We start from the raw sequence: 13,789 nt of genomic DNA, 5'->3' as shown, positions 1-13,789 counted from the left end.
CATACTTTTGCATTTTGAAATAGTCGGCAGATACTCCTCTACATCCCGTTTAAAATGCTCCAACGAGGGATTCTCCCCCAGACCACTTCATCGTCCAGTACGTACTGTATGTAACTACTGTTCTGTCCTCTGCCTTTGCACTGACATACAGGGCGGCACGCCTCCTGCACGTGACCGACCCCGTTGTATTTTGGGGGGGGGGGGGGGGGGGCTGGCCCGTGCGTTCTGCCACGGGGCGTGTCCTGGCCCGTGCGTTCTGCCACGGGGCGTGTCCCGCTGTTTGTGTTTTCCTCGGCTCACACGCGCGACGCGGCCCCGGAGCGCACGGCGGGGTGACGTCACGCGGAAGGTGCCTGCGATGCCTGCTGAAGGCGAGTGCGGGCACCGCCGGCGATGATGGCCGATGCACGGAGCGCCCACTCGGCCGGCAGCGCTCCGAAGAGGGCTGCGGACAGCTGGAAGCGTCACATCGCCCGGCAGCTCAAGCAGCGGGACCTGGCCCAGAAGATCATGTTCCAGGATGTCATCCGATCGTGTACGCCGCCCGCTTCATAACTATCGTTGTCTAACTTCTTCACATCCTCTTCGTTTAGTGCGAGGATGTTAAAATGCATCTGGTGTAAAACTACTCCATGCGTTCCTACGTTGATCCTTTGGTTTTTTTTATTTCGTTTTTCTTGCGCCTCGAAAACTAAGAACAGGCGTGAATCAGTAAAGAAGCAGCGCATTCTCGAATCGTGACACTGCTGGGGATCTGCTTTTCATATTAAAAGTACTGCCGGAGTGGTTCAGCAGTTCCGACAGGCAATTATCTTTTGCAGAAGACTGGAATAAAAGGATAAACGTCTTTTCTGGGGGGGGTCGCTTTTTCTTTCCGCCTGTCGTGCAGGGCATGTTGTTTTTGTTTAGGTGAAAATAAAATTAATAGTATCCATTCTTACACAGCTCAATTTACTCTTCTGTAACATAGGTCTGAAAAACTAGGAAGTTATTTTTCCATTTCTCAAGGTGGAGACAGCGGTTTCGCCGCTGGCATTATTGACTTTGTCGAAGACCGAACCTTTCAGCCCTGCAGTACCCACCGTTGTCGGCGAATTAATTTTTCTGCAACTTATTCTTCTGCTGCTACAGTCGTAGTTGTTCGAGTTGGCCTGCCCGCTTAGGAAAGATAAAAAGTCTGTACAAAACCAAAGAAAAAATAATTACATTTGTTCTTTTTTAGACTTAGGATGCACAGTATTCTCTTTACAATTATTTCCACCTATTTCTGCAGACATGGTGCTGCTGGAGAAATTCAAGCAGAAGGATCAGATCACGCGACGGCTACTGGGCTCAGCGGAGAGGTATTGATCCAGCTTCGTGTTTAACGTGATGTTTCAAGGCTCTTCAAGTCAACGAGAAGCAGCAATCAGTACCTCTGTAAATACTCTGTTCACTCCACCGCTGCTACTGTACACCCTGAGTACTGAATCCTCTCGGAGGAATGTTCATGATCGGGAATACAGTCTATCTCATCTCCGTAATCAATCTCGCCACATTTCTGCTTCCTCATAAAGTCACGTAATGTACAGTAGTACATGAGCATTAGTAAGCTGGAGCAAACCTTTCATGAGTAATGTTCTAATGAATATAGCAAATTCTCTCATACTTCTTTTCTCAGATAACATCGCAATGATGCAGAACTGTAACAGTTACAGTTAGTATGTAAAAAAGATCCTGCCGAATAAATGCACAATTTCTAACAAGATGTTTAATGTTTATTGAACTACTGTCTATATGGATAATGTTAACCTCCCATCCTTGTACAACTCAGACTTGACGTGATGGAATAATAAAAGGGACACTGTCTGATTGGGGCCATGCAGGTGGTTTTAGGATGTTGGAAAGTGTCCTTGTTTAATAAGCTCCTCAGCAGGATAAGTGACTCAAAGTCATTCTGTCTTACAGGTGCTTGCCGAACACAGTTTCTAAAAACTCATCAGAAATGGCTGTTGTCCAGCACGAGGATCAAGTGACATATCTCCAGAAGATTGGCAGAGAGGTACAGGGGACAATGCTTCTGAGCTCTTGAGCCCAACAGACAGCAGTTTGTTTTAGTTAGGTTGCATGAGACTCATGTTTACAGTTCAGCCATGGTTGTAGTAATGGGACAGCATAACAAGAAAGCCAGTGGCAGCTTCAATCAGGAGCGTGCAAATCTATGTACTCTCTATTGCAGTAGATTTGAACAGGTGATTTTGAGTGGCATTAGAGTAACCCTTTCTGTCTGTGATCAGTGAGGTTCAAATGAAACATGGGCCTGGCACAGTTTGAATGAGCTTTCTGCATACCTGTATATCCCGTATTTTGTTTTAATAAAGTAAGTCTCAAACTGGGAGTTAATTAGATGAGATTCACTTCCGGGAATATGAATGACACTGTATTTTACACATAATGTGAATATTGTTTTTCAACTCAACGTGAAACCTGTGTCTAGTAATGGATTGCCATCAAAACTGAAAATCAGATCATTCCGTCATAAGATCGTTGGTCACTTCCTCTGGGAGGGAGTGGCACACTGTGGCAAACCGCTGTGCTGGCCTAGCAGGATTCACCACTGCCCAGTGGTTCGAGTGTTAAAGGGACAGTTACCCGATTGACACTGCCCTTAAAGATACATCGGCCATGTGACTCAGATGAAGGGAACATTGCTAAACCGTGCCTCTGGTTGTAGAAAGCAGGTTGCTGATTAATGCAAATACATGAATGAAGCTGCTGTAGTGAAAATTGGCCAAATATTTGCCACGACTAACAAATGGGATTGGAAGCAAAGCAGGACGCTCAGATAGCTACTGATAGTCACACGCCCCTTTTGTCTGTACCGCCTGGCAAGATACACAGTGAGTGAGTAAACGAGCTCAAAATCTTTCAGTGTTTTGAAAACAAAAGAGATGTTTTGGTTTGTTTCCAGCTGGCCTATGAGGTTGTGGATCTCCAGAAGAGTGTAAGAATAAAAGACTCGTCCCTGGTGGGCCAGCGAGGCAGGTGAGGCCCCTTGTAGGACAGAACTCTTGCTTCCTGGAGAGTTTGTGACGCCCTCACTGTGTGGTGTGTGATCCGATTGTTTTGTAGTGCAAAATGCTGCTTCAGAAGGTGATGGGGCAACTCTATTTAGGATTACATTTGCACAGTAAAGGCAGGTGCACTTCAATGTGTCAGTTGTCCATGAAATGCAGAAAAGGAATAATATACACACATATATAGATTTGCTTCATTTTGTTTAGTTTGTTTTTTTATAAACGATTATCTGCACGTTGCTATTAATCAGCACGTAAAGCCGACAGTTAATCAGTGTGATTTGGTGAGTGTTACTTGCTGGTGTCGGATATTAATGGATACTAATAAAGATGTAAGAATCGTTACAAGTGTCAGGAGGCCATTAGGCCCATCTACCTCATGAGGTAGTTAGAATCGCAGGATTTCATCCAGCCTTTTCTCGAAAGAAACCAGAGTAATGCGTTTGTAAGATATTTATAATATTATGTGCAGTCTGTGTAGCAGAGCTAATTCGGACACGGTGACGTCATCGCCCTCCGCCGCCTGGGCTGGGGGAGGTCTCCTTTAGCTCACTCGGCTGGCTCCCTGTTGCGTTACGCCGGAGACCCGGGTTCGTGGGAGGGCACGAGCCCGCGCGGAACCACGACGGTCACATTTGCGATAAGAATCCAGAGCCTAACAGAGAGTGCCGGTTCACCCTCCCCCCGGGCCCAGGATGTCGGAGCTGAAGCGACGTCTGGGAGCTGTGGAGTCGGAGTGCAGGAGCCTGAGGGCGCGAGTCGCCGAGGTGCAGGAGGGAAACCGTGCCTTGAAAAGGGAGTACGATTCCCTGCTGGAGCAGCACCGCAGGATGGACGAGACGTACCGCCGGGAGGAGGTGCGGGGCTCCGAGCTTCTGGAAGACCTCATCAAGGGCAAGGAGCTGGCCGCTGAGATCATGAACAGCAAGAACGAGAGGAGAGTGCAGTGAGTGTTTTTGGGAGGGTACCAGCAGGCAGCGCGCCCCGCACTGGGGGCGAGAGTCTGCTTCTGCAGCTTGTGATGGCACTTCGGCTGAATTCTGGTGGGATGTGCCTCTGTGGTTGAGGCCTGTGAAGTTGAGGCCTGTGAAGTCATGGTAGCAATGTGTGGTAGAACACATTGCTACCATGTTCAGATTGCCAGCTGAGACGTGCTCACAAACTATAGAAACAGGTGTAGCACTAAAATGAGCACCTGATTTTTACCTTATGAACCCGCATGGTTTTAATCGGAGATAGATCTTCATCAAACATGCCTCTTCCCCTCACAGCTTAGTAGTACTTACAGAAGCTCTTTTCAATCAGGGAGTCTGTTTATTTGTCCTAAAGAATAGTGTATTTTATAGAGAGACAAACAAAGGGTACTATTGAGTGACAAGTAAGCACTAAAATTAGTGAAGCCTAACTGCTGCATATTCCTCTTCATAGACCTTCATTTGAAATACGTGTATTTTCATTTTATACATTGTTTTTCTTCGAGTGGCCCATGTATCATTGACATGACAGGGTGCTTGCTGAAAAGACTTTAGAATACAGTGCATCTTGGTGGTCTTTCTCCCTTGCTCAGTTGCAGTATAGTAGGGATAGCTCTTTCCAGTATGTGCTGGGTTTTTCACTGGAGCAGTAATGTTTAATGTGACGATTAATGTGGCCTTCTTTCCTAACAACGCAGAGCGAGAGCTGCCACTTTGAAAAAGGAGCTTGAGACAGCAGTAAAGAAGAAAGTCAACATTGACATGTAAGTGCAGCGAAGCAGTCAGTGTAATGGTGTGTTGTGTGGTAATGGTGTTTAGGATGTTTCACACCTCTCGTCCATGAAACTATCCATAAAACTGGTGTGGAAAGTCGAAAACAATTCAGTCACTGCAGTCCTAGTAAATGATAATGTGAAATTTCTCAGGCATCAGTAGTTATATAGTGAATGGATAATAATTGTACACTGTCTTAAATTGTAAAACAGTTGTAAGGAACATTAAACCAATATTGGTTAATTCTTTGATGTTGTAATAAGTGTGAAACATACTATTTATATGCTTTACATGCAGGCACATGCTGTGGTTGGGTGGCTCTAAGTTAAATACATTTAACTCAGGCAGGCTTTTAAAAGTTTGTTTTATTATATCTTGTTTTCTAATAACCTAACAGTCTAAATCTCTTATATCCTGAGAGGCATTAAAACTATTAGCAATACTATTGCTTCCAATAGTCTTTTGTTAAGTTTTATTGCCTTTAAGTCTTGAATATTTTTTAGCCCATGATAGTTTTATTGTGAGGTATCTCACACAAAATTATCTGGGACATTTTCCTCTATCTTTGAATAAAAGCTCTCCAGTACCACTTAAAACCCTTCACATTTGCTGCCACTTGATATCTCTTATCCTACTTTTTGGAAAGATAACTGTTTTAGAGTAAATGTATGTGAATAGAGGTTAAGAGAAGATTCCAGAAAATGAACTATTGACAGTTTATCCTGGATATGTTTTAGTTGTGCTTATAGACCAGCACAATAACACGATAGACTGTTCAACGTTTGCTTGAAGTATCTACACCCCCACATTGAAAGCCTAAAGGCTGCTTCCACAATCTGAAGAATGTCTGGTTATTTACAGGAATCTAAAAAAAACGCTAAAAAATGCAGTTGGGTGACAAGTGGGAGAGCAGGCAGGGAATTGTGCATTAATGCACCACGCGAAAGAGGAATTGGTAGGTTTGTGAAAGCCTTTGGGAAGTCTTATTGAAACAGACCAAGCATAAGAGTGAATTGTAATTGGCCTCCTGTGAGGAATTAACCTGTTAAGCAGCACAAAGCAGTGCCTGCCTGGAGTAATTATGTGGTATAAACCCAGAAGATCTGAGTCTGCAGAGGTGACAGGCTCTAGGTGTTCACTTGAAGCTTGTCTGTAAGCCGGCACTAATTGGAAAGCGATCAATCCTCTTCTGGGTATTGTAATAGATTTCATGGGTCCAATTTATAAATCACCAACAAGCTCAGCCAGCAAAAAAGCCGTAGGGTTTTGATGCGGACACCTTTGAGATCTCGCCCCAACATTTGGAAATAATTAAATAAATTGATGTGAAACAGAACTCCGTCAAGCAGCTAGCACATATAGTGTGTTGTGGTGCTCCTATCATCTGATGTGAAAACTATATGTGGGGGATATGCAACATGATTTCAGCATTACTTGATGTAAAACATTTAAACAGTAGTTTTGAATCAGTAATAAATGCCATCCCTCCACTTGGTTTAATTTAATGCAGATAATTTAGATCTAATCATCTAATCTGAGGTGTGAAAGTTTATCGTTGTTGTTTTTCAGTGCAGTAGCGTTCAGAGTTCAGAGTTCAAGGTTCAAGGTTTCCTGTCACTCGTGTTATTATCTTAAAAATCGGAATTGGAAATGGGACTCCCGAGGGGTCAAGCTTCTGGAGGCGTTCACATGGGGGTTTCAGCCTGGGTCATGTCCGCCGCTGGCCACGAGCAGGGTTCGCGGAGCGGTAGCACACGATCGGCTGGGGTCAAGGCTAGAGTTGGTCAGCGAGGGATGTTTTAGCTTATGCTCAGACAGTGACCCCTTCGGTCTCCCGGGCAGCCGCAGTGCTGAGGGTGACGGAGGTGCTTCTCCCTCAGTTGATTTTGGCCAGATGGCCTGAGGGCGGCAGGACCCGAGTCCTCCTACACCTCCTCACTCTCCCCTCGTGTGATCAGTGGGGTTAGTAGCTGTAAGCCGGGGTATGAAAGCAGAAATTGGCCATTTTTCCATTGGATGGTTATATAGCAAATAGAATTGGGGGGGGAGGGGGATGTAACGCTGAGTGTTAAATGCCTTTTGTTTCTCTTTTTTTTTTTTGCTGTCCCACGTCTTTTATTTTAAAGTGGTTCTGGAAATACGCAGCCTACGAAAAGAGGAGCTCTAAAGGAGGAAGTGGAAGAAAAAGCGGAGAAGCGACCGACCAGATCCTTTCGGTAAGAAGGAATGGCAGTGCTCTTCCATGCGGGCTGTGAGAAAGCAACATTTCAGACAGGCATGTTGCATTTTCACTTAAGCACGAGACAGGATCAGGACAGACAGGTTGACCAGCAGGAATGTGTGGGGGCAGTGGATGAATGTTGTCATGCTTCACCCATACTTTTTTTTATCAGCTTCATCTGATCTCATTTCAGATCTGCCTCTGCCACCTCACCCAGGATCTTAGAGTCCATTAAGGAGCTCTTTGAGTAAGCCATTTTATTTCGTCTTGGAGTCTTTCTCAAAGCTCCCATATCTAATTCAAGAAAGTATATGTGATATGTGATAACTGTTGAGAAATTAATTTTCAGATTGTCATAGTTTACGGAGTTTCTTGCTTATCTTATGATTCATCTCTCACTCATTCATGCCAGCCGTTAATGTCATTCAGATCCACATATGTGTGTCGCTTGCAGCCAATTACATGGAGCATTTTGGCCAGATCCCTGCTCTGTGCAAGCACAGAATGTTTTGTTGACTGCAGTATATTATTAACTGGCTTATTGCACATCCCATTTCAGAATGAGAAAGCGGGGCAGTTCCGTCAGCAGTCTGGAAGAGGATCTCTGTGTTCCTGTTGGAGTTTGCGTGGTAGCCAGGGTACCTGCTAAAGCACTACATGTCTTGGTAAGAATGATGGCTCTTCAGCACACAGGATGTAGTGGAGTCTCAGTAAATTCTCTGCCCACTGCCTGTACTAGAGCTGGTGGTTCTCCGCTAGTCTCTGCCCTTTTTCACCTCAGTGTAATACCAAAGAAGGCAAAGTCAAGACTTTCATGAGTAAATCGATTATTTTGATTTTCCACCTGTCGGGTGATTAATAACGTTTCCAGATCTGTGTGAACGGAAATATTCACTTGGCTGGAATGGCCTTTTCTGGATTGAATGGAAACGTTATTCAGGATGACGATGCATGGATGAATGACGTTGCTCCTTTTTTTTTGCTTCTTGCCCTCATAGCCTGAATGTTTTGATGGAACAAACTAGACATACATACAGAAATACACATACAGAAAATGTTAGGACTCATAAAGGATTCGGATAAGGGGCCAAATTAGGATCCTGCAGTTTTGGAAGTATAGCTTAAAATCAAGGTGGGATTTTGCCTGTGGCCTTGGAGATGAAGAAGGAAGAGTGGCTTCCTCTTCGCTAAGTTGTGCGACAGGGCAGATGTTGTCACAGTACGGCTGACTTTCACTGCTTTACCTGTTCCTTTGCACCTACACATACCACTGCAGCTCCCTACTTGAACGTTGTCACAATATAGCTGACTGTCACTCTTAATCTGTTTTCCAGATGCCTTAAGATTCTGTAGTACTTGTGCTGTCGTCCTGGGTTTTTGTGCACAAAATATTTAAATCACCATTTGAAAAGAAAAAAGAGAGTATTGGAGGATTGCCTTATGTTGTGTTCCTTACTGACAGCAGCATTTGCTCTTCAGCAGAACAGCTACAGTATGTTAAAAATGTCCTTAGGCTGCAGTAAACGATTTACACACATGACAAACTGATAAAAGCAAGATGATTACACGACTAATCAAACAGGCTTCAAACTTTTCCTACATTGTGTCTTTTCAAAATTTAATTTGCTAAGATACATGTCAGGATTCATTAAGCTTGTAAATGTATGAAATTAGAAATACTGAATGGTGAACTGGCTCAGATTTGGGAGTTAATTCCATTCTGGCGCTCCTGCTGTCAGTGAGACAAAACGCGCTCTGTGATTCTGTGACAACGCAGCTTTGTCTTGATGTTCTGTTCTGACACAGAAAGGCACAGCACACGCTTGAGTCTTGAAGACAGTTCACACAGCGCATGGTGAACCAGAACTATTTCAGTTCACCATTTCCTGTTTTCCCTTTTACTTATGAAACTTTCTAGCGTTTCACAAATATATATAAAATATATTTATAATTTCTATAGGTTCACAAAACAAAATGTTCGTTCAATCATGCAGAGAGAGAGAGTGAGTAATTAAATTGAGATTAATTTCTCTCTGAAAGTAAAAAGCAAAGAAACTTTCAGCTGTGGATCCTTCAGGTGTGTGAACAGTGAGATGTGTGTAGAGGAAGAGGAACATTCCCCTTGTGATGAAGTATGACGTTGTTCCTCTGTAGTGCATTATTTTGCACATAGTAATTTGTGAAATGTATTAATCTGTGTAGAGAAATATGATGCACTGCAGTTCTTCTGAATGCTTCTTTGGTACTGTAATGCTTTTTTAAGCTCTCACATTCTGATTGGTGTTGGAGCTTGACTCTATTATACTTTGTTATTTTTCAGTAAAGAATTAAATCTTATTCAAAGTAGTACTTCTCACTATACTTTTTTAACACTAAGAATTTAAAGATGTCATGCATCCTGTTTATACTTAATGCTATATGAAATAAAATATTCAATTTACATTAAGCCAGAATTGAATTAAGTTCACTTATGACTTATGCCATTTATGTTTCTTTTAAGCAGTACCATGTGCAGTAAGTATATGTACTGTACATTTCTAATTATATGTTCAAAGAGGTGTTGACAAAGGTAAACCAGTTACATGCAAAGTGTTATGCAAAGTTCTTCAAATTACTTTTTACCAACATTTTAAAGTTTGTTGAACTTCCCTTGTGGCTGCTGGCTTTTCAGACTTCTAAGACTTAGTGGATGTGGTGAGGTGGTTCCATTGTATTATTTGTCATTGTATTAAGTGTGTTGTGTTACAGTATACTGTATGGTTTCTATTAAGTGCAGCAGTTATTCAGTCTGTTGCACCTCTCTTTAGTGAAAGTACACCCCTGTAGGGATCTCAGTCGTGACCTTTTCTTAAAGATTATGTATTTCCTGAAACATTTTTTGGTCCCTTTTCCAAGGGAACATTTGACACAAAATGGAAGCAAAATAAGGATTGTTTTGGAAGAAAGCTTCAGATGTTCTCTGGAAGGGTAGTACAGTGTCTCTTCATACCCAATTTTTGTATAATTTGAGTGCATCCTTAAACAGCAAGTTAAGAATGAAAGCAGATATCATTTTTCAAGGGATTCCTTGAAATGCATGTTTAAAATGGAAAAAAGCAACACTGATGCGTGGGTTGACCTCCTTGAGGTAGATTAATGTAGTTAATTTTATTGACATGTTATAAACAACTGTTAAATCTCCTTTCTCCTAGGATGCTCATGAATTAGGAATCAATGCTGTAAAATTCAGCTCCAGTTCCAAGCTGTTGGCTACAGGAGGCACTGACAGAGTCATCAAGGTCTGGGATATAAAAGCAGGTAGATGTTTTGTCATTGGCAATGAAATATGAAGGAAGCCAAAGAGACAAGGGAAGAATAAACTTCCCTGTATGAAGTGTTGGTGGCTTGGTCTCAGCACCACTGTTTAGACGTGTTCTCTAAAGAGGTTTGTAGACTGAGGTACATGAAATATTAATAAGGATTCGATGTTTAGCTAAATTGAGCTGGCAATGCATTTCACCAGTAGATGGCAGCAAATGCTCATTATTGTGTGGACTGCCACTTAAATCTTTTGTTGGGAAAAAAAAATGCACATCTTAACAGTTTGTTTCCTGTTGGACAGATATCACCGAAGATTCTTCTCTGTGTACGTCTAGGGAATATGTGAAAAAGAATGTGAAAAAGACACAGTAATTATAATTTGTGTAAACTGCAACAGTAGAACTGTGTAATATTGCATTCTTTGAAGACCTTAGGGCATTTCAAACTTAAAATGGTTTCCTCAAAGCATAAATTCTTAGATCCTGTTATAATTATATTTTTTTATTTTATTATTTTTTATTCTAAACTGTTCTTCAGCCTTTACAGGTGTCTCTTTTTTTCATCATTGTATCGTGTTAGAACTTGCATTTGTCATAATGTACGTTTGCAGCATCCCCAGTGAGGGCCGAGGTACTTCTCCAGCATTTCTTCACACAAAGTTGAATAAAGAAGCAGCTACAGCAAGCATTCCCCCTTGGAATTTTTTTTTTCTTATTTCAAAAGCTTTTTAGTATGAAACAGTAAAGTATTATTTGTCTGAATAGTGAGTTTGGAGTATTTTAAAATACTGCTTATTTGTAGCCAGCAGCCATATCACCCTGCAACTCACAACAGGCAGCCCACTGAAGCTAAGCAGGTGTGAACCTGGATGGGAGACCTCCTGGGAAAAACTAAGGTTGCTGCTGGAAGAGGTGTTAGTGGGGCCAGCAGGGGGCGCTCACCCTGTGGTCCATGTGGGTCCTAATGCCCCAGTATAGTGACGGGGGCACTATACTGTAAACAGGCGCCGTCCTTCAGATGAGACATAAAACTGAGGTCCCGACTCTGAGGTGTAACCTCGGTGTCCTGCCCAGAATTCCCATTGGCCTTTACCAGTCATGGCCTCCTAATAATCCCTTCATTCATTGTAATTAATAGTAATTGGCTTCATTACTCTGCTCTCCTGGTGAGCATTCTGGCGCACTATGGCTGCCGTCGCATCATCCAGGTGGTGGTGGAGGGGAGTTACCTGTAAAGAACTTTGAGTCGAGTGTCCTGGAAAGCACTATATAAGTGTAAGCAATTATAATTATTACTATTATTTGCTTTCATAAACCTTCCATGGTTTATTTTAGGCAGGATGCACAGCAGAGGAACACTACGGGGCAGCAACGAGGGAATAACAAGTATAGAGTTTGACCCAACAGTAAGTAACTTACTTTTTCTCTTTCCCTTTTCTGTCTGACAGCTGCTTGTTCTTTCGGAGGTACGTTTTTTAAAAGTATTGTTCGACTAGCTCTGTTGTCATGTTGCCTGATAAAAGCATGGTTATCAGGGAAGCATGAGGACCTGAAACATGACAATTAGTTTCAAGGAAAGTGAAAAATACAGTTATTTTCTGTTTAGCTTTTAAAGTTTACATACACTTTCTCACACACAGAAAGCAAGGTGTTTCAGTGTGAGCTATAAGGAGAGAGAAGACAGTGGTACTTTATACTGTAAAGTGTAGCAACTTATTGTTTAGCCTGAAAAGAACAGGCAAAGAGACAAAAGAAAATACTGCTTACTTAAGAAATTTGTTAAATGTAACTTATGAAATTCTTCTGACCGTAAAAGCTTTACTGTATGGCCTCTAGAAGATATGTATTTGATTATACTGGAATGTGTGTCTTTTGTCATGGTTGTTTTCATTTCAGGTATCATGATGCATTAATAATAAAAGAGTTGCTATCACAAAAGGCAAAACTAGAGTTTCGTATCTGTGGTCACTAGAGGAGTGAAGCTTGTGATATAAGCCTTTCAGGATGTTAAATACATACTGTATCTTCTTTATTTAAGGGGACCAAAATTTTAGCTGCATCATACGACAATTCAGCCCTTTTCTGGAAACTGGATGATTGTGTGCCAAAGGTAATCAAACATGTTACTGATCTCGGACCTTTGATAAGCCTGAGCACTGTATTTCAGTGAGCCGCATTTCAAAATCCTCAACTCCCATCCATCAAAATACAGAAAACTCTCTGTCTGTGGTATTGAAGCTGTCTGTTTTAATCAGAAAATAAAACATCAGGCCAAGATGCTGAACGTCCTGGAGTCTGACAGAAAATTCAGATGCCAGTTCTCGCATGTGCACTCCAAACTCAACAACATGGATTGTCTAATGTTTTAAAAGTTAAGATACCAAGCACAGCTTTTACCGTTTTTTAACTTAATTTTTTGTGACTTATTAGACTTTTATTTCATGTTCATCTTTCATTTCACATGCTGTTAAAATCCCTTTGCGTGTCAATAATTGCAGTGCTGTAGGTTGCCGACCCTAGGTTGTGCTGGTGAATAGGTGTAATTATTTATAGTGGAGAAGCAAAGGCAAAGTTCAAGGGCACTGCTTCATGAAATCAGGATTAAACAAAATCCTGTCTCTTTGTTTGGAGTCCTAACAATACTGCTGACACCATTCTAACTGGAGAACGGTGGTTGTTCACTTGCTGACTCTAAAAACGCAGTTAGCAGTAACCCTGTTACAGGAGAAAAAGGAGCTACATCCTTTATAAAGAAACCCCCAACAACCACAGAAAATGGTTGGATTCACCCAGTAAAACTATACTCAGTTTAGCTTGGCTTACCTTAGCTTAGCTTTCTGGGTGTTGTAGTCTTAGCTAGTGCAGCTGTACACAAAGGACTACAAACAGACCCGACAAGGTGACAAAGAGTGAACATTTCCACACCCTAGTGTCGATGCTGTCCCTCTAATATCCCCATGAACAATTGTGTATGTTTGCCTTTCGTGTTCAGTGCGAGAATTTCGTCTTGTTTTTACAGTTGACCTTGACCGGACATTCGCGGAAAGTGACAGCGGCTAAGTTTAAGTGTAGCCTTCGTCAGGTGGTGACGGGAAGTGCTGACAGAACAGTGAAGATCTGGGATCTACATCGACCTGCCTGTGAGCTTGGTTCTCTGTTTCATTCACCAGCACTTGTGGCGTTTGTGGAGAACAAGGCAATATAGAACGTTTTGCAAAGGAAAACTAGCTTGCGGATTTGCTACTTTACTGTGCATTTTCTCCATCATTGTTTGCAACTCAAGATGAAGTGATAAATGAAGCTTCTGTGTTGAAATGTAGCTTTCAGATTGAGTCATGGTGGTCAGGAAAGTGTCTGCTTGTCCACGATTGTTGATGGGATCTCTGTCTAACAGGCTCTGTAGTTCTGATTAAAATTGTTCTGTGACTAGAGCATTTCCTTAAAACGACATCCTTAGTTGTGTTA

At 42.1% G+C, this 13,789-nt stretch overlaps 1 protein-coding gene across 1 annotated transcript in view; it reads left to right on the top strand.

Moving 5' to 3' along the window:
- Window positions 1-256: 256 nt before the first annotated feature.
- Window positions 257-13,789, top strand: part of atg16l2 (autophagy related 16 like 2) — a 30,255-nt gene continuing 16,722 nt past the window's right edge. Inside the window, exons 1-13 of the mRNA XM_088638495.1 lie at window positions 257-535; window positions 1,274-1,343; window positions 1,948-2,041; window positions 2,951-3,024; window positions 3,751-4,002; window positions 4,729-4,794; window positions 6,931-7,020; window positions 7,219-7,272; window positions 7,585-7,690; window positions 10,217-10,322; window positions 11,660-11,730; window positions 12,363-12,434; window positions 13,344-13,464. Coding sequence (XP_088494621.1) covers window positions 394-535; window positions 1,274-1,343; window positions 1,948-2,041; window positions 2,951-3,024; window positions 3,751-4,002; window positions 4,729-4,794; window positions 6,931-7,020; window positions 7,219-7,272; window positions 7,585-7,690; window positions 10,217-10,322; window positions 11,660-11,730; window positions 12,363-12,434; window positions 13,344-13,464 — 1,318 coding nt within the window. The 5' untranslated portion in view covers window positions 257-393. The remainder of the gene's footprint in view (window positions 536-1,273; window positions 1,344-1,947; window positions 2,042-2,950; window positions 3,025-3,750; window positions 4,003-4,728; window positions 4,795-6,930; window positions 7,021-7,218; window positions 7,273-7,584; window positions 7,691-10,216; window positions 10,323-11,659; window positions 11,731-12,362; window positions 12,435-13,343; window positions 13,465-13,789) is intronic.

Source organism: Lepisosteus platostomus, chromosome 7 (genome assembly GCF_059453375.1).
Source record: "Lepisosteus platostomus isolate fLepPlt1 chromosome 7, fLepPlt1.hap1, whole genome shotgun sequence".
Classification (NCBI taxonomy): domain Eukaryota; kingdom Metazoa; phylum Chordata; class Actinopteri; order Semionotiformes; family Lepisosteidae; genus Lepisosteus; species Lepisosteus platostomus.
Note: the sequence above shows the minus strand (reverse complement) of the source record. Positions and strands in the feature narration are given on the sequence as shown.